Source organism: Chiloscyllium plagiosum, unplaced genomic scaffold (genome assembly GCF_037043375.1).
Source record: "Chiloscyllium plagiosum isolate Xiang-an unplaced genomic scaffold, Cpla_swu_hap1 HiC_scaffold_20, whole genome shotgun sequence".
NCBI classification, from domain to species: Eukaryota; Metazoa; Chordata; class Chondrichthyes; order Orectolobiformes; family Hemiscylliidae; genus Chiloscyllium; species Chiloscyllium plagiosum.
Genome location: NW_028270158.1, coordinates 53,109,121 through 53,130,174, shown reverse-complemented (window position 1 = coordinate 53,130,174; position 21,054 = coordinate 53,109,121). Strand labels below are relative to the sequence as shown.

Below are 21,054 nucleotides of genomic sequence, written 5' to 3'. Positions count from 1 at the left end.
GGAAATGCAGGTGAATTATTGTCAAGTGATAATCAGATCAATTTGGGTTGTGATACTTTCTGAGATGAAGAACTCCTCTGGTGTTAATCTGAAGGATGGAACCTCTTAGTGCAGTTCTTCCTCAGTAGGGCACTGAATGGTCAGGTCAGATTCCATGCTCATGTCTTTGTCCAAGTCCCCTACGTTCTTGTAGATAGCTTCCATATAAAGGACTTTATATATAGAGTCATGCAACGCAGGACAGACCCTTCAGACAGGCTCGTCCATGCTAACCGGTATCCTAAAATGAACCAGTTCCATTTGTCTATATTTGGCCCATATCCCTCTAAACCTTTCCTATTCATACATTCATAATGAAGGGTTTATGCATGAAATATCGATTCTCCTACTGCTTGGATGCTGCCTGATTTTCCAGCACCACACTCTTCAACTCTGATCTCCAACACCTACAGTCCTCACTTTCTCCTTTTCATATATTTATATATGTCTTTTAAATGTTGTAGTTGTACCTGCTTCTGTTGATTAACATGTGTTCTTTGAAATATTTGTTAAAAACGAGACTGTGTTTCTATCTATTTTCTTTGAATGATGTTTAGCTATATTAAAGATGATCTCTTGAAAACGACCTGCCTTCTACATTTTTGGATATCATATTGATGATGTCCTTTTGTTTGTAGGTTAAGCCTTTGTTGAACGTGGCCCGTCAGGAGGATGAAATGAAGCAGAAAGAGGAAGAACTGAGAGCTGCGATGGCTCAGACCAATGATCTCCTTAACCGTGTCAAGGAACTCGAGGAGAAGACAGCAACTCTCTCACAGGAAAAGAATGACCTCTTACTGCAAGTTCAGGCTGTAAGTAATCTGCAACTAAACTAGATCATTACTGTCTTGATATAACAATCGCAAAATTGTTCAGAACTAGCTGATTCTGCTTTAGTATCTGTATAGTGTTAACTTTGTTTTGACTTTTGGCTCAACTAAAAGGGAAAGTGCTGCATTCCCTCAGTCCTGCTCTGATGTGACAGATTCGGGTTCTCAACACTAAAGTGTAGCCTTCTGACTTGAAGGCATCAATGCTAATCACTGAGCCATGGTTGATAAAGGAAACAGTCATCAGTCATATAGAAGTAGTTTTGAGAAGATGTACTTGACTCATTTCTGGAATGAATGGCTATGAAGAGAGAATGAACAGGTTGGGACTGTACCCATATTAGTTTCGAAGAATAAAGGTAATCTTATTGGAACAATTGGGATCCTGAGGGGTCTAGAGGAGAGAATATTTTCTCTTGTGAAAGATGTTGTGTCAGATGATTAATACTTGAAAGGTTTAACTATCATTATGAAACAAGCTCCACCCATCAGGATATAAATTTCTGGGAAGAGCTAACTATTTATTTTGGTCATGACTTGGAGGTGCTGGTGTTGGACTGGTGTGTACAAAGTTAAAAATCACACAACACTAGATTATAGCCCAACAGGTTGATTTGGAAGCACTAGCTTTCGGGAGTGCTGCTCCCTCATCAGGTGGTTGTGGAGTATAAGATCGTAGGACACAGTTTTTTTTGCAAAAGTTTACTTATTTTGGTGGATGTATTCTCATTATCAGTTGTTGTTTCAAAGTGGTAAGTCAACGTAGTTATTTGTAATTTATGCATACTCTTAAATATAATCTTCGGGCTAATGAAGGAGTCATATTACAACTACCATGGAATAGACCTATTCTGCTTATCAAGTCTGAGTCTCACTTGCACTGAAGATTTTGTGTGGTTCTCCTTCCCCACCGGGTATAAGTAATTGTTTAGTAATACAGAATATGTATTGCTGAAAAAAGACATACTTTGTCAAAGATTTTTGTCTTGCACTCATCAGGATCTTGCACAAGAATAAAACTTCAAGTCAAAAATCAAAAACTTATACTGCATGAAAGGAGTGTGCTGTTAAGTTGGCAAGCATTAACCATTTGCCAACCAATCCATAGCCATCTTTCTTGCAGTGTAAATGTTAATTCTCCCCTTGAATTTGTATTCTTGTGAAATGTCCTGAGGAGTGCAAGACAAAAGGCATTGATAAAATGAGCCTTTTCTCAGCAGTGAAATTCAAATGTATCTGGTGGGTACAATCACAGTGGATACCAGCAGAGTTAGAATCTGAAAACATACCAGAGGATACTGGATTTAGGGGACAGGTAAAAATAACAGCTCTCTCTTTTAAAATAGAAATAAGGAGAAATTCATTTCTCTGAGTGATCGCTAATCTGTGGAATTCTCTCCCTCAGAAATCACAGGAGGTTGAGACATTGAATTTATTTCAAGATGAATTAGATTTTTGATAGGCGAGGGGTTCAAGGGTGTGATGGGCAGACAGGATGGTAGAGTTGAGGCTACAACAATATCAGCCAGGCCAAGTGGCCTGCTTGGCCTATCTTCCCATGTGGCCTCACCTATCTGCAATTCTGTTTAACTTTAGAAATAAAACACACAAAATGCAGGCATTACAATAAAACTACATGCATCGTTAATTAATAAAGCACTAATTGTACTTGATAATTTTAACAAATATTCAGAGTTGCACTGACACTGCTAATTTAGCACTGAATACAATTTAACAAATGCTTCTTCTATGTCTGAAGGGACACTTTCACTCCATGTCCTGTTACAGGATAACATATTAATCATTAAAAGGTATTCTGTTAAAAGTGATGAAGAGTTTTAAATCAGCAACTTTTCAAATGTGGAATGCCCTGTTTGAAAGGGGTTGCAGAAGCAGTCTCAATGGCAGCTTTCAAATTGCAGGTTATAAAGGAAGAACATACATTTGGGTCCTCTTTGAAAAACTATTTCAAGCAACCAGCACAAACACAGAATGACTGCACGATTCAATGACATTATCAGGTTCAGCAAATGGCTTTAAAACCATCCTCAGAAAATCACCTTAATTCCCCTTACCCTCTTCCGCAGGAACAAGAAAACATGGCTGATCTCGAAGAACGTCTGACTCAACTCATGAAGACAAAGATGGAATTTGAAAATCAGATCTCAGATATGAAGGAACGGCTTGAGGAGGAGGAGAACTCCAGCATTAGCCTTGCAAATCACAAGAGAAAGCTTGAGGCAGAATTGTCTGACCTGAAACTGGACCTCGAGGGTCTGGAGACAACACTTGTAAAAACTGAGAAAGAGAAGCAGGTATTGTGAAAATTTACCTGCCTGATTATTTCCTTTGCAATAAATAAAGCAAAACTAAAGACCTAAAATTTAAACTGTGATGACTTATAAATGCCTACCCATCTCCAACTCATTTAAGACCTTATTCCCCCCCAATGATCCCCTTTCGGGTTCCACTAACATCCAGGCTATCACTGGACTTGTGTAGGAGGAGGAGCCTTTCTTCACTACTCTCTGCACGTGCTCACTGATCTATCAGCTCTTTTGGGCAGGAGCTTAAGGCATAAGCCAGACCCCGATCTGACAGCTCAGCAAAGTCCAAAACTTGGTGAGAGTCCACCTAAACTGGTGGGTCACCTTCCCACTACCATTCCAGGTTTGCAAGGAACAAGATGGAAATTTCTCTGAATTTATATAACTTACAGAAGAGTTCCTCCTAGGGAACATGGAAATTTTATCTTTCCTATGGGTAGTGCATGAACTCTGGGCAGCTAAGAAACCAGGGCCTCCTAACCACCTAACACCCTCAAGACAATCTTTCAAGTTACTACATGAACTTTGTCTCACTGAGTGGCATACAGAGCTGGGACAAAAGATAATACTGTTACAGACCTGCCATAGGTATAGAACTGGGAGACCAATATGACCTTATACAAGCAGACTGGAACTAAACAGCTTCTTATCAATGAGCTCTTCAGGCTTACCAGATTCAAACAGTATGAGGGTCAGAGAAGTCACAGTAACCTCTCAATTGCAGCAAAACAGCAGAGCTGATTGAGTCTTCAACTTTAACCCCAGTTAGGACAACTGAGAATTTGGGGGCTACTGTGCTTGACCCGGACCAAAGCCCAGTTAAAACAATATGCCTGCCAAGAAAATTCCCCAGTCTTAAGCAGCAGTTTGTGTAAGTGCTCACATATACATACAAATACATTTGCCCGTGCAGTTTAATAGTGTCATCAATTTTTCTTAAATCCCACCAGGCTCTCGATAACAAGGTGCGTTCGCTGACCCAAGACCTCAATCAGCGAGATGATACCATCGCTAAGCTGCAAAAGGAGAAAAGAGCCTTGGATGAGCTTCACCAGGTCAGTAGGAGTCTGCAGAACTTCAGCCCTAACCCCGCCATCGCTAACAACCATTTACTGTCTCCTAGTTTCAAGGCATTGTCACTGCTTTGAACTCACTTAGTTCGTGGCGAAATATGGTTCAGTTACTTCACAAATCATTGAGTCATAGAGAGTCACAGCACAGAAACAGACCCTTCGGTCCAATTCATCTATGCCGACCAGATATCCCAACCTAATCTAGTCCGATTTGCCAGCATTTGGCACATATCCCTCTCAACCGTTAAGGTACCCATCCAGATGCCTTTTAAATGTGGTAATTGTCCCAGCCTCCACTATCTCCTCTGGCAGCTCATTCCATACATGCACACACCCTCTGCATGAAAAAGTTATCTCTTAGGAGCTTTTAAATCTTTCCCCCCTCACCTTAAACCTATGCCCTCAAACTCTGGACTCCCCTACCATGGGGAAAAGACATTGGTCTACTCACCCTATCCATGCCCCTCATGATTTTATAAACCTCCAGAAGATCTTCCCTCAACCACTAATACTCCAGGGAAAATAGCCCCAGCCTATTCAGACTCTCCCTATAGTTCAAACCCTCCAATCCTGGCAACATTCAAGTCAGTCATTTCTGAACCCTTTCAAGTTTCATAACATCTTTTCTAAAGCAGTGAAATTAGAACTGAATGCAGTATTGAAAAAGTGGCCTAACCAATGTCCTGTACAGCTGCAACATGACCTCCAAACTCCTATACTCAATGCACTGATCAACTTTGCAGAATTAAGCTAAGTGACTGCAGTTCATAGAGCCCACACTTGTGAAATTATCACACCCTCATCTCAGAATTAAAATCACCACTAAACTGATGTGATTGTTATTAGTTCTGACTGATGGTTTTCAATGAATTATCAGAGTATGATGTTCACACACATCTGTTTAGATGGATGCAGCAACTGACAATGCTTTCACAGAAGTGATGGAACACAAATTCCTACATAATTGAATCAACTGAATATTAATGATGACAATGGTGCCATCATCAGCAGCATTTATTGTCTATTTTGTTTGGTTGAAGAACATTCACATTTTAAACTCTGTGATAACAACATGATTTATAATTAACAGCATGATGAGTGTCCCAACACCACATGGATTGTTGTCATTCAAGAAACAGTTGGAGATGAGCAACAAATGCTAGTCTTGCTACTTGCTATGAAAGCATAAAACAAATCTCTACTAAATCTATCTACTTACATTTCTTGTCAGAGCATAAGTAACTGGAATTATCAACAATCAAATAATGATTTTTGTTTTGATTTATTATTCTAGAAAACATTAGATGATCTTCAGTCTGAAGAAGAAAAAGTCAATCATCTCACTAAGACCAATGGAAAACTCAACTCCCAGATCCAAGAGGTAACTAGTTAAGATATTTGAAAAAAGTATGATTGCTTAGACCATGGTTGTCCAAGCTTGTCATCTCCACTGGCCACATGAGTGCATTTTGAGGCTCCTTAAAGTTTCAATTCATGTTCCCGTTGATGTGGATATATACATTCTAAGTATTCTGATTTAGGATGTATTCATCAATAAGGCAACAGAGGGAAAAACAGATATTCCTAAATGTACTGATCTGTGATGTTAAAATGGACATATAATGAGAACAGAATGGAATTTCTCATGTTTTCATGCACAGTTCGTGGGCAGCAGTTTGCACTTCCTGACCTTTGACAAACAACACAGTAACTTCCTTGAGAAAGGAGTTTGAGATTTCCTTCAGTGATTTTGAAATAAGAACCCATTGATGGAAAACTCATAATAGGAACCATAGAGATTGAACTGCTACTAGGAGATGGAATTCTTTCCTTTCAATACCAAGTATTTCGTCGGAAGTCAGTGCCCAAGTGTACTACTGGCTTGGCAGCTAGGGGGTGTATGAAGCTCAGTAAGTAGAGCATACCCATGCAGGTCGAGTCTGCTTGCTTGAGGTTGGACATACAATATCTTGGGCAAATACCTGTGCCCACTTCTCAGACTCTTGGAGCAGAGATTTTAGCTCCTGACAGTAACAAGCTTTGAGACAGAAGAGCACTTATTAACTTGAGGTGGTGTCCACCTGAATCCTACTAATTCCTCATCTCCACTGGAGTTAAGCAGAGGGGCTGAAAAGCTCATGGTTGACTTTTTTGTGTTGTCACCAATTCACATGTTTAATGGCTAATTAAGGACCACATAAGAGCCTCAGACCATCATTGGGAATAACTCAGCTGCAGATAGACCTGTTGATATGGCCTGCCAATGGGTCAAACTGTACACCCACTCTTCAGCTCCCTCCACTCCTGTGTGCATGTCTGGCAGCACACACAGCCTTGTCCGTGGTGATGCCAAGTGTAAGAACTGCAGGCCTCTGACTGGCTAGCAGCTTTGTCCTGGTAGATTATTCAACCTAGTTGTTTTAAATGCAGGTGAAGGCCCCTGCTAGTGGCCTTGTCCCTGCCTGATTGGTGTATGGGGTACAGTGGGTCTTCCCTTGCAGAGGCGACATGGATCTCTCAATGACTCTCCAGCTGGCTGATGAGACTCCCACCAACACCTCAAAAGGATTCTACCCATGTTTGGGAAACACCCTCAAAACAATGTGATGTTGATGCATCTCTCTGTCTTTGACTTGGAACATATTCAGTTGTGTGGGAAAATGATTGTAGTCAAACACTTGACCATTTTTTAAACATATAACAGCTGGAGGATAACTGGAGCCAGGAGAAGAAGATCAGGACTGAGGTAGAGAAAGCTCGGCGAAAGGCTGAGGGAGACCTGAAGATGACAATTGAAAATCTGAATGAGATGGAAAGAGCAAAGATTGATCTCGAGGAGGTTCTGAAGAAGTAGGTGGCTTAGTTTGCAGCTTTCAATCAATGTATTTAGATTAGATTAGATTACTTACAGTTTGGAAACAGGCCCTTCGGCCCAACAAGTCCACACCGACCCGCCGAAGCGCACCCACCCAGACCCATTCCCCTACATTTACCCCTGCACCTAACACTACAGGCAATTTAGCATGGCCAATTCACCTAACCTGCACATTTTTGGATTGTGGGAGGAAACCGGAGCAACATGGAGGTAGTGATGTTCTCATATATCTGCTGCCCTTGTCCCTCTAAACAGAAGAGAGTTTAGAAAGCGCAGTTGATGGAACCTTGGTGAATTCCTGCTCTATAATATGGATGAATATTTGACTGCAATGATAATGTGGTAATTGTAAAAAAAGTGTTCCTCCAGCAACATTAATAACAAGAAATAAATCTCAAAAAAACCTCAGAAATGGTTAATATTTTTGTAAACTAGTTGCTGACCTGATGGCAACAATATTATTTCTTGTTTTTATTAATTCATACAGTTGTTTAGTCTGCAACACAGTCAGCTGCATTGAGGAATGAAAGAATTGTCAAAAGAAAAATCCATCCTGTGGGCATGTAAACAATTCTAATCATTAACTTACAGAAGCTGTTTGAATCCAGTCAGGATTTCATGTTTTCACTTTTTTTTTGTTCTGGACCCCGATTTCATCTGTTGCAGCCTTCACTGCAATTTTACACCTCTTTTGATTCTTGCAGAAAAGAAATGGAGATTAATTCCCTGAACTCCAAGTGGGAAGATGAGCAGTCTCTGAATTCCACACTGCACAGAAAACTTAAAGAGCATCAGGTAGAGAATGGGCGAAAGACTCTATTTGTGACACCGTTCTTTGAAAAGCGCTTTCTAGATGTTTGAACTTGAACAACAGCAACACTTTTATACAATTGGTTGATTAACTTGATTAATAGGTGGAAGGGGTAATTTAAAACTCACTTGGATCTGGTTTTACATCTGCCCAACACTAGTCTTCAAAGATTGATATTGCTGCTCTGAGTACTGTTGAATCCAAATCACGCCATTCCAAGTAAAACGTAAACTCAACCACAACATTTTTACTCATCACACATTATTACGCCCAAAGACACTATTTAATGCAAGTATATTTTCATTTGTTTTTAAGACTAATTTCTACAATATCTATTCTGGGTTACTTTAAAGTAGGTCATGCTTCCTCTTTTGTTACTTCGTGGCTTTGAAAGCAACATGTAAATATGAATACTGAGTTCAACAAAGTCACATTATTTTCTTCAGGTTAGTATTTAATGTGTTCACTTTGGTGATATGATTTTGAAATAAAAGTCATTTTGAATTTCTTCATGTTTGTGTTAATGTACCCTGGTTAAATATGTATTCTTATGTAGAATATGAATGCAACATTGCAATACTTAGCAAACTGAGATTGAAAGGTTTTGAATGGTAATGCAGGTGTTTGTATCTACAGTCCAGAATTGAAGAACTGGAAGAGGAACTCGAGGGAGAGCGTGCCATGAGAGCCAAGGTTTGTAAAACAATATCAAATATGTAATTAATGCAAGGTATCCATTGCTGGAGGCAACCAATCTGTAATATCCATAATCAACTCAAGTTAAAGCATTTGTATCTTTCCCAAAGTGTAATTAGTTTCCTAATTTCTATGCATAAGAAATACTTCATGATTCCTCCTGCTTCAAGTTCTAGGTAAACTGTTGTAAACTATCAAGTGGGTTCAGAAAATGGTATCAGAGGTCAAGGGGCAGGTGAAGAACACAACTGTGTGCAGAGGTCTTAATCTGGATATTGAGACCTTTACAAAGATGGAGAGAGCATCAGCTCTCCTGGAGATGCTGAAGAAAGAAACTGGCTGCTGTTGAAAGCATAATGTGTAGCTGTTAGGTGAGATGGTGACTCTGAAAACTGGGAATGGTGGGGAGGTCAGGAAGATACACAACATCCAATAGAGGGAAATGCAAAAAGAGCTTTGTGCGTGAGAAATGGTGTCTCGCAAACATGATTGAGTTTTTTCAAGAGGTGACCAAGAAAATAGATGAAAGCAGAGTAATGGATGTTGTCTATATGGACTTTATCAAGGCCTACAACAAGGTACTGCATGGTAGACTGGTTCGTAAGATTAGATCACATGCGATCCAGGGAGAACTAGCAAATTGGTTCCAAAATAGGTTTGACAGTAGGAGACAGAGGGTTCTGGTAGAGAGTTGTTGTTCAGACTGTGACCAGCAGTGCTCCACAGGAATCAATGCTAGATCCATTGTTGTTCATCATTTTTATTAATAATTTGGATGAGAACATAGGAGGTATGGTTAGTAAGTTTGTGGACGACACCAAAATTGGTGGTATAGTGAACAGTGAGGAAGATCTTCACAATGGGATCTTGATCCATTAGGACAGTGGGCCAAGGAATGGCAGATGGAATTTAATTTAGATAAATGCAAGGTGTTCCACTTTGGTGAGACAAACTAGGGCAGGATTTACACAGTTAGTGTAAGGGGCTAGGGGAGTGTTGTGAACAGAGAGACCTAAAGCTGCAGGTACATAGTTCCTTGAAAGGCAGGTAGACAGGGTGATGAAAAAGATGTTTGGCATGCTTGCCTTCATCATTCAGAGCATTGAGTACAGGAGTTGGGATATCATGTTATAGCTGTACAAGTCATTGGTAGGCCACATTTGGTGTACTGCATATCATTCTGATCGATCTGCTACAGAAAGGATGTTATTAAACTGGAAAGGGTAAAAAGGATTTATAAGGATATTACTGGACTGAAGGGCTTGAATGGCAAAGCTGGGACTCTTTTCCCTGGAGCATAGGAGGCTGAGGAGTGACCTTATAGAGGTTTTCTCAAATCATGAGGGGCACTGATAAGATGACTAGTCAAGATCTTTTCCCCAGGGTAGAGGAGTACAAAACTATAGGGCATAGATTTAAGGTGAGAGGAGCAAGGCTTAAAATGGACCATTTTCACACAAACGGTGGAGCGAATATTGAACGAGCTGCCAGAGGTCGTTGTAGAGGTTAATAAAATTACAACATGTAAAAGATATTTAGACAGGCATGTTGTTAAGAAAGGTTTAGAGGAATATGAGCTAAATAGGAGCAGGCAAATGGGACTAGTTCAGTTTAGGAAACCTTGTGGGCATGGACAAGTTGGGGCAAAGGGTCTACTTTTGTGTTGTATGACTCTATGAGTCTACGAATGGCAAGCAACAGGGAAGCCTAAGGGTGAATAGCCAAAGAGGAGAGGCAGGAATGTCTTTGTGGAAGAGAGAATGACAGAGTAATGAAAGAAGGAATTTGTAAAAAGCAGTAAAATATAAAAGAGGGATTAGACTGAAAAGATTTAAAAATATCTAAATCTTGCTTTGAAAAGACAAAACAATTTAGAGATTGGAATATTGCGGGGGTGGGTTGGAAGGATCAATGAGAATTGCTTTGAGGTAAACCTACATCAACCAAAGGAGAAGAGTGAGAACAGGTAGTGCAGGAATCATTCTACTAAAACCTAATCCTATTTCTCATCGACATGATTAAAAATCATGAAAAACAAACATCGCTTGTTCAAGATAAAGTCCATGCAAGTCACTGGAGCAGTTAAATTCACCAGTGGCATTTATTTATTTATTTATTATCCTTTTATTGTCGGCATCTATGAATTTTCTTTTACATTTAATCATTAGATGAGTTGGAATAAAGGATATCATAATACACTGTCTCAGCTTCCTCTGTTCCCATTACAAGGTGGTGGAAGGAACTCTAAGATAGCCACTTGGAACAACCAAAACTACTTATGTAATATCTGAACTGTGATGACTGAATGGTGAATGTAATGTTTTGTGTTCACTGTCCCTCAGTCATCCGTAAACAAGTCCACCATATCTATCAGCCTAGTGCTCACACATCTAAATCAGATCCCAGTTTAAACCTCAATTTCAAAATCCTCAGCTTTGTTTTCAAGTCCCTCCTGGTCTCATATTTCCCTATCTCCCCAATTTCCTCCATCCCTACAACACATAGGGAATTTCTCTATTCTTCTAATTCTGACCTTTTGCATACCATATTTTTAATTGCTACTCATTAAAAGCTTTTAACGGCTTTGACCCTAAGCTTTAGAATTCCCTGTCTAAATGTCATATTTACAGAGATCTCTCTCTAGATCTCACCATCTCCCAATCATGCTCCATTCCTTTCAAGTAATTTCTTGAGGCCACCTCAGAGCTGTCAAATTCTGCTTGCAAACACTTCTGGGAATGCCTTTGGATATTTTTACCCCGGTGCGATGTGTGGATTTGATTTTTTGTAAGTGAGATTACTTTATTATTAAAACTCCATTTCCACACGGTGTAGGTTGAGAAACAACGAGCTGAATATTCCCGTGAACTGGAAGAACTCAGTGACAGACTGGAGGAAGCCGGTGGTGCCACAGTCTCTCAGGTAGCTTCACCTTTCAATGACAGGTCTGTGACACCAAACCTCTTCTCTCTGTTCTGGTATGGCAAGAGATCCAGACAGGAGATGAAGAATGATTTGTTTTCACTGTGAATTATATGATGTGGAATATACTGGATAATAGCAGATTCAATAATTGCTTCCAAAAACAAATTAGGATAAATACTTGAAACGATTTTCAATATAATGGGGAAGAAGTAGGTTGAATGGGACTAATTATTTACCTCTTTCAAGGGGCTGTTAATACACATGATGGACTAAAAGGCTCCATGCTGGACTGAATGATTCTGTTAATGTATTTTCTGCAATTTAATGTGCAAGCTTACTTTCCCTTATGATTTGGAGATGCCGGTGTTGGACTGGGGTGTACAAAGTTAAAAATCACACAACACCAGGTTATAGTCCAACAGGTTTAATTGGAAGCACACTAGCTTTCGGAGCGATGCTCCTTCATCAGGTGATTGTGGAGGGCTCGATCGTAACACAGAATTTATAGCAAAAATTTGCAGTGTGATGTAACTGAAATTATACATTGAAAAATTGATTGTCTGTTAAGCCTTTCATCTGTTAGAATACAGTGATAGTTTCACTTCTTTCATGTGTAAATCACAAAACCCTTTTTTTAAAAGTTGCATTCTAAAGTTGCATAAAAAAAGGGTTTTGTGATTTACACATGAAAGAAGTGAAACTATCACTGTATTCTAACAGATGAAAGGCTTAACAATCAATTTTTCAATGTATAATTTCAGTTACATCACACTGCAAATTTTTGCTATAAATTCTGTGTTACGATCGAGCCCTCCACAATCACCTGATGAAGGAGTATCGCTCCGAAAGCTAGTGTGCTTCCAATTAAACCTGTTGGACTATAACCTGGTGTGTGTGATTTTTAACTTTGTACTTTCCCTTAGCATTTAAGGTGATGCATATAAGGTAACAGGGAGAAAGTTCAAAGGAGATGTGAGGAGCAGGGTTTTTAAATGGAGAATGGTAGGAGTCTGGAATGCACTGCCAAGGGGGTGATGATGGACGCAGATATGATAGGGGTGTTTAAGGGTCTTTTGGATAAGCACATGAATAAGCAAGGAATGAAGGGACATGGACTGTGGGCAAGCAGAAGGGATTAGTTTAACTTGATGTCATGCTCGGCACAACATGTAGGCCAAAGGGCCTGTTCTTGTGCTGTACTGTTCTATGTTCTATTGAATTGAATTGAATTTATTGTCACGTATTCTGAGACACAGTGAAAAGCTTTGTCTTGTGAACAATACAGGCAGATCACAGAGTTAAGTAGCATAGATAGTAAATAATAGGTAAACAGCAGCAAAAACAAAAACACAGGTACTCCTAGCAATAAGAATTAGAATCATTTAAGTTTTTTTCTAAATTCAAATTTTCCTATTCATTTACACAAATGCCAACGTATTAAAGTCCCAATGAGTAACAGTGTTCATATTTAGCATATCAGCAGAAGACAATCCAATAAAATTATTTGCTCTTTAACAATGAGACTGAAGTTGCAGATATAAATCTGTGACAAGTTATTCTTCCCTCCATGTTCATAGATTGAGCTAAACAGGAAGCGGGAAGCAGAGCTTCTGAAGTTGCGACGAGAACTGGAAGAATCTGCCCTGCAATCTGAGGCCACAGCTTCTGCGCTGCGAAAGAAGCACACTGACTCCTTGGCTGAGCTGACAGAGCAGATGGAGGGCTTGCAGAGAGTCAAAGCTAAACTCGAGAAGGACAAGCAAGTCATGAAAGCTGAGATCGATGACCTCAGCACCAATGCAGAAGCCCTGCAGAAATCCAAGGTAATGGAACAAGGGCAACAAAAAGAATTCTGACCTAAACTGTTAAAACAACTTGTCTGCTGGCTGCAAGGGTAGGACATATGGTTAGAATAGGTTACCATGCTCTCAGGTATGAATGATGGAATAAATATAACATTAAGCTGCCTTCGATTTGACTCTTGACCTCAATTCTTGATCAAGTTCAGAGAAGATCTCAGCTGTGCTGATGATAAGTGAACTGTCATATCGCCTTGGGGTTAGTTCACATCAGCTTGGGGCTGACATGCCTTGTCAGGAAGGGAACTTTACAGCAAACATTGGTTGAACTTCATCAGTACGTCCTTCGTGATGATAGCAAGTAGGGATAGACTCTCTGAATTCTCATTTTTTAAAACATACCTCTTTGCAGTCAGCATGTACAGGGTTAGCCGTCATTTTAAGGGTTTTTAACTGGAATGGAGAGAAGAAGCTAAGACAATGGACTATTCATATGATCTGTCATCTAACTGTATCAAAAGAAGTGACAGATATGTTTGTGGCAGAACCAAGGATGTAAACTGAGGCATCATAAAACTTCTTTATTTTTAGTGTGAGTAGTAACAGACTCAATAGGCTGGGATCCAACCCTTTATCTAGTTATAGACAAAACGTTTGAGTAAAGGAAAGAATTTCTATTTCTGTTGTGACTTCAGCAATCCCAGGACATGCTTTACTTAAGTACTTTATTTCTTGAAATGTGGTCATTATTGCAATACAAAAGCATTGCAACATACACCATAGACAGGCTTTGAAGTAATGTGACTATTGGCATGTGAGAAAAGTGGCAGCTAATTTCCCTGCAGCAAACCCCCACAAACAGCAGTGCAGTAATAGCCAGATAACCCATTTTCAGTAATGCTGATACATACTGGTCAGGAATGACTCAGCTGATCTTCCTTGAAACATTGCCATAAGTTTACCCAGCAGGTAGATGAGGCCTTGATTTAACGTCTAATCTAGGACATAGCCCCTCCAACGTGCAGTATTCCCAAAGGTTAGCATTGATTTTTGCGCTCACGCCCTGTACTTAAGACCCAGAGATTCAGAGGCATGTGTACTATCACCTGAGCCACAGATAGCACACTTTGTTAACAGATCAGATTGTGTTGTTGGTAGAAGGACTTGGGTGGGGTAAGAGCCTAGTCAATGGTAGGAAAACATAGTCAAGATTAGAGTGGTGCTGCAAAAGCACAGCATCCGAGGAGCAGGAAAATCGATGTTTCGGGCAAAGGCCCTTCATAGGAAAACATATCCTATTCATATATTCAGTAATATATAAGCATTTCTTTTCTCTGGGTGCAGTTGAATGCTGAAATGCATGTTCGTAAGTTGGAAGACAACTTAGCAGAGGCCAATTCCAAGTACGCTGAAATGGAAAGAAACATGACTGAAGCCAACACAGTGAAGACAAGGCTGTCAGGTACTACATAGCTTCTATGTTGTCACCCCATTTTAGATTCTAAACTAATCATTTACACTTTCAAAATATAAAATAATATGTCTTAATTTTCATGGTGCGAAAGTAGAAGTTGGATATGTTACAAGATAAGATGTTCTAATGAGCGCAAATAATGCATTGATCTGAAATGATTGACCTTCAAGTAAAATCAATCAGAAAGTAATGACAGTACAGTAAAATGAAATGGGATTCAACCTGAACATCTTTCTTTCCAGATTGAGCCTGGTGAATTGAATTGAATGTACCTACAAATTATTTTTGACAGCTTACCTACCTATTTCTTTCAGCCTGTTTTGTCCTGGGTCAGTTTCCAGTCCAGACGATGGGCTGTGCTTTTACAACACTCTGTCTTATTGTTTTGTGATTTCCAAGTAGTCAGTGAGCTCTTTACTGCTCAGTTCTCAACAACATTGATATGGCAAGATGTGTGTATTCTGGGACTTGGCCAAATTTTCCTGGCCTAGAAGAACCAACACAAAAAATTGATGTTGATCAAACATAACACATTTTTCCTTGTTTTTGTGAAGATCTGTAGCTCAGGTTGTAGGTGAAGTCGTTGGTTAGGACGCCGAGCTGCTGGGTTATCGTGCAGATGTTTTGTTACCATGCTGGGTAACATCGTCAGTGCAACTCCCGTGAAGCACTGTTGTTCTGTCCTACTTGGTTTTTATGTGGTCCATCTGTCGGGGTGAGTCTCAGTTCAGGTCTTCTATTCAGCGTTTCTACACTGGGTCTGTGTGGTTGTTGATAGCCATTTTTGTTGAACTTCGCAACTAAACAACATGATCCACTCTTCCTCATCTCGGTACACACAGACCAAGAGGGCCATCAATTTGATTATGACAAAGTAACCATTCTAGGGTGAGCTAACCAGAGACATGCCAGACAGTTCTTCAAAGCTTAGTTTTCAACCAAAAAGGCCATCAACAAACACACAGAGATAGACCCAGTTTACAAACGCTGCAGAGAAGACCCGGAAGTGACACTCAACCCAACAGACCAAACCACACAAAAAACAAATGGGACAGAGCAACAGCACTTCACACAAGTCGTACTGATGATGTTACCCAGCATGGTAACGAAACATCTGCACAATAACCCAGCAGCTCGGTGGGCTAAACAACTGCCTCTTCCTTGTTCCCTATGCTGATATTTATTTCAAATTAAAATAGCAGATGTAGGCTTCTTATGAAAACAGACTCTGCATTCCCCTGTAGACTTTGCAACTTTTGGCCTTGAGTGAAAGCAGAACACCTCAGTGACAATGTAATGAAGTTAGCTTGATAAAAGCTTCAATATCCTGACTAATCATTCGTTTGGAAATTTCTCTTAATCAGCTGAGAACAGTGAGTTGAGCCGTGCTTTTGAGGAGGCCCAGAGTAAACTGAACCAGCTGATCAGGATCAAAACTAGCCTGTCTTCTCAAGTTGAAGACCTGAAGAGGCAACTGGAAGAGGAGACAAGGGTGAGATATGTTTTTTTTATAACCACAACCAAAAAGAAACTCAAAAATTTGATTCTAAGGAAAATATATATGTTACTAAAGATAAGTAATTATATTTGTGGTACTTAACAATCTAAACAACACTTTAAAATATTATTTGAAAGATTTACTTTTGAACTGACTGACATCCATTGAGAACTGAATTCGAAGTGCCCGACCTAATTTGTCCATCCTCACTCTCTGGGGCCGATCTGAATGCCGTATTTGTATAAAACAGGTGGTGACAGATCTGTAGCCCAGTTTACAGCCTAGCCATTTTTAAAAATTTCCTATGACTGGTTAAAATTGATCCCATCTCCATTTAATTTTGAAAACAGAGGAGAAAAAGGCAAACACAAAAAAACTTCTCTATCCCATCAAATTCTGGAGATTTTTATTCATCTTCTTGGGAGATTTAAAAACAGATTTAGCAGATTAACTAATGGTCTTGTGTCTATGTGTAATGTATGCAATGTAGTGTAATAAATGTAATGCACAATGGATGGATGCTTTGAATGGTTTACACTGCAAAAGTATCTTGAGAAATTCACTCTCAGCTAGAAATATTCAAAGACCTTCAGGCTGGAAAATGATGACTGTTAGACTTTACACTGATGTCAAAGAGTAGTGCTCTAGGTTATGTGGAGAAGGCAGGAGAATGGCATGAAATGCAATGCTCAATTGGAGAACCAGTGCAGACACGATGAGCTGAGCAGCCCCCTTCTGCACTGTAAAAATTCTAAATCTCAGAACCTAGTTTCCCCTTCTTTATAGTTTGCGCATACCAGTTTGAACCGTACATTTGGTTAGGAAGCCTTTGTAAATGTTGCTATTCTTTTGCAGCATTATAAGTAATAACACTAATGTAATATATCACACTACAGGCCAGAAGTGGAGCAATGGTGGGTCTAGCCAATGCTAAACATGACATGGATCTAACAAAAGAGCAATTGGAGGAAGAGCAGGAGAGTAAAGCTGAGCTTCAGCGACTTGTTTCTAAACTAAACAGTGAGGTGACAACATGGAGGACCAAATATGAAACTGACGCTATTCAGAAAACTGAAGAGCTAGAGGAGACAAAGTGAGTGACCAGACCCCAGTCATCAGTTGGAATGATTGGCTCTGTTTCTCTCCACAGATACTACCTGACCTGCTGAATATTTCTAATATTTTCTGTTTTTATTATATGACCAGGCAGTTAATTGGCCATGTTTCAATATGAAAAATGTGAAATGGGAATATGCAAAGTAGGCAGGACATATGGTCCCTTGAGAAACTCATGACTGAACTTCTACCTGAACTAATCCACATTGATGCTGCAATGGAAATGTCACTGGGCTAGTAATCAAGAAAGATAGACTAGTGTTCTGGGGCCAAGGGTTGAAATCTCACCTTAGCCAATCATGAAATCTAAAATTAGTAAAACTTTGGAATTAAAAGATGACTAATGGTGACAGTCAATTGCTTTAAAAACTCATTTGGCTCACTAACATCCTTGAGGGAATGAAATCTTCTGTCCTTACCTGGTGTGGCTAACAACTGACTCCAGAGCCACAGCAGTAGACTCCGGGCAATTAGGAATGGGCAACAGATGCTGGTCTATCCATCCATTTCCATTAATGACTCATTTTTTAAAGTACACTTTCTGGCCCATATCACATAACTCTTGATTCTCCCAGTGTCCATAAATCTCGCAATCTCAGTCTTGAATATACTCTTGGACAGAGTACCACAGCGGTCCGAGGTAGAGAATTCCAAAAGTTCACAGCTCTATGAGTGAAGAAATAACTCAGTATCTCAGTCCTAAAGAGCCTTCCCCAGTGCCCTGGTTAATCCCTCTTATCTTTTCATAAAACTTATAAACAGATTACCCAGTCATTCTCGTAAAGCTTTTGTGGGATCTTGCTTTTTTAAATTTATTTGTGGGACTTGGGTGTCACTGGCTGGCCAGCATTGATAGCCCATCCCTATTTGCCCTTGAGAAGATGCTGGTGAGCTGCCTTCTTGAATCGCTGCAGTCCACTTGCTGGGGGTTGACTGGTAGGGAGGGAATTCCAGGATTTTGACCCAACAACTGTGAAGGATAGGCAGTATATTTCCAAGCCCTTGTGGTGAGTGGTTTGGAGGGGAACTTGCAGGTGGTGGTGTTCCAAATTACCTGCTGCCCTTGTCCTTCTAGGTGGTGGTGGTCGTGGGTTTGGAAGGTGCTGTCTAAGGATCTTTGGTGAACCTCTGGTGTTTATTTGGTGTTTAGATGTGTTGCTGCAGTTCCAACATGACAATGGTGACTACACAGTGCTGCAGAGCTCTTTGGAACATCCGGAGGTTGAGGATGTTGCTGTACCAATGCAAATCTATGACGATATCCCCTTTCTCATTAAACAAGAGAGTAGCTAACAGTGCAAGTACCTTAACTTCCATATATCCTTGAATGATACATCTTCTGTTCTGGTGCTTTTTAACTGACAGGAGAAAGCTAGCTGCCAGATTGCAGGAGGCTGAGGAAGCTGCTGAGGCTGCACAGGCACGAGCAGCAAGCCTGGAGAAATCGAAACAGAGACTTACAGGAGAGGTGGAGGATTTGACCATTGAGCTGGAAAAGGTATTGGAGAGAGAGTAATGGAAAAGGAAACCCAGAATTAAAAATGGGATTGACTTCCTTTGTTCAACGGTGTGCACGCAGATCGGTTGGGATTCCTAATATTCCAAGATTGTTCTGGAGTCACCAGGAATAAAAGATCAAGCATTGTTGCTTCAAACAATCCGGGAAGAAAAATGATAGGAGTGCAAAAGAAAAATTGTTTGCATTTCTCAGTTTTGTTGATTACATCTAAAATTTTAGTGAAGGATCAATAAAATGGCTGTGGGGCTGTTGGAGGTCATGTATTAAAACCTCAAGGAATATGTCCAGCTAGAGTTGGCAATCCCAAGACCATGCTGCATCCAGTCCATGGTTCACACTTTCAAAATGCTACCCAACAAGTTCCAATTCCCATTATGTTTCACCCATTGCAGTCACACGCACCCCGACAAGGCTTAAACCTATTACAATAGAGGTCTGGCATAAAAGCTGCTGCTCACAGTTGTGTTGAGCTTAGAGGTGGGAAGGGCCATTAATTAGGTGGGGTGTTGGCATACCTATATCATGGTGCTTTCCCAACTACACCAGCATTACGTTCTGGCCAGGAAGGCCCATAGTCTACCTTCCATCCTGATGTCAATTGAGGCTCAAGTCACCAAATAAGATCCTCCTATGAGCCTCATTCTGCTGAAATTGACCCAGTTCTAGGCAGACTTGTCCCCATGCAGTGTCTACTATAACTGCTATCTTAAGGGCCGCTTGTCACCTCCAGGGTCAGGTCCCTCAGCCAAAGGTAATCAGTGCCTGATCGAGAGATTGGACATAGGCAGGGGACTAACTGCTTGTAGCCACACACCACTCTTGTTTCTGACCATTTTGTCTTCCCTTGTCCCCAACCTTGCCAATTCACCCATCCCCTCCCATCATTTCTCACCTTTGTCATAGGTCTTTTGCAATTTTAAGACTCCAGGGTGTGAGGAAGGGACTGTACATTGTGGTGTGATTGAAAGCAAAAGGCCAGTGATTCTTTGGTAGTTCTCACTGGATAGCTCTTCCACCCCTAGTCTCTTAATTCCAGGGGAAAGCCCACCTTTGACCTCTGTTTGACTGATTAGCCCCTGGTTTGTCAGCCTCCCCTGGAAGAGACACTGGGCGTTTCTCAGATCTCCAGCCAGAAGTTGAGACTCCTGGTGCCCCAACTAGAGTGCAGCCCTGACTTCTGATGTGATTTTGTGTGTTTCCAGGCAAATGCTGCTGCAGCTATCTTGGACAAAAAACAACGCTCTTTTGATAAAATGATGTCAGAATGGCAGCAGAAATATGAAGAATTGCAAGTTGAACTTGACAGCTCACAAAAGGAATGCAGGAGCTACGTGACAGAAGTGTTTAAACTGAGAACAGTTTATGAAGAGAGTATTGAGCAACTCGAGACTGTGAAGAAGGACAATAAGAATCTCCAAGGTGGGAATCTGTCATTCATCATAAAACATTTTCATAACTGAAGACAACATTTTGCCATCCCTAAGTATTCAGAAGTCCTTATACTACTCAACACAAATTAAACAGAACGTTGGATTAATAGCTTACATCTCGCATGTAGACACACACAAAAGGTTACGTAGAGACATGCACACAATTACACAAACATGCAGATGCAAAGTTTACATTCAGGCAGACACAACACACACACACTCTCTCTATCACTCATACACAAACAGACACACACACACATCCACACAAGCTCTCTCTGTCACTCACACAAACACACACGCGTGCTCTCTCACATACATAGATGCATACACACACATGTGTGCTCTCTCACATACATAGACACATACACACACACACATGATTACATGCAGAATACATATACAACATTCTTTCACTTTGTTTAGCAGGACTATTGTGATGTGGCAGAAAAATGTTTCCTTATATCTCACAGATGAACAACATGTTTCATATTTTCTAACATTATCTGAAAATATAAACAAGTTGCTAAAATTTTGCTGAAGTCATTATTCCTCAATCAATATTTGCCACCAAACATTACACTTATGATTCAGCCCTGAAACAGATTGACTATATAAAACAGTAAAATTTAATCAAGTCTTAGA

General features: G+C 40.2%; 1 protein-coding gene across 1 annotated transcript in view; it reads left to right on the top strand.

Moving 5' to 3' along the window:
* The window catches only part of LOC122560537 (myosin-16-like), a 73,493-nt gene that overhangs the window by 37,213 nt on the left and 15,226 nt on the right, over positions 1 to 21,054 (top strand). The window contains exons 22-35 of the mRNA XM_043711262.2: positions 678 to 851; positions 2,957 to 3,184; positions 4,147 to 4,251; positions 5,564 to 5,650; positions 6,974 to 7,119; positions 7,849 to 7,939; positions 8,592 to 8,648; positions 11,487 to 11,573; positions 13,154 to 13,399; positions 14,720 to 14,837; positions 16,214 to 16,341; positions 17,244 to 17,440; positions 18,829 to 18,961; positions 20,185 to 20,401. Coding sequence (XP_043567197.2) covers positions 678 to 851; positions 2,957 to 3,184; positions 4,147 to 4,251; positions 5,564 to 5,650; positions 6,974 to 7,119; positions 7,849 to 7,939; positions 8,592 to 8,648; positions 11,487 to 11,573; positions 13,154 to 13,399; positions 14,720 to 14,837; positions 16,214 to 16,341; positions 17,244 to 17,440; positions 18,829 to 18,961; positions 20,185 to 20,401 — 2,014 coding nt within the window. The remainder of the gene's footprint in view (positions 1 to 677; positions 852 to 2,956; positions 3,185 to 4,146; positions 4,252 to 5,563; positions 5,651 to 6,973; positions 7,120 to 7,848; positions 7,940 to 8,591; positions 8,649 to 11,486; positions 11,574 to 13,153; positions 13,400 to 14,719; positions 14,838 to 16,213; positions 16,342 to 17,243; positions 17,441 to 18,828; positions 18,962 to 20,184; positions 20,402 to 21,054) is intronic.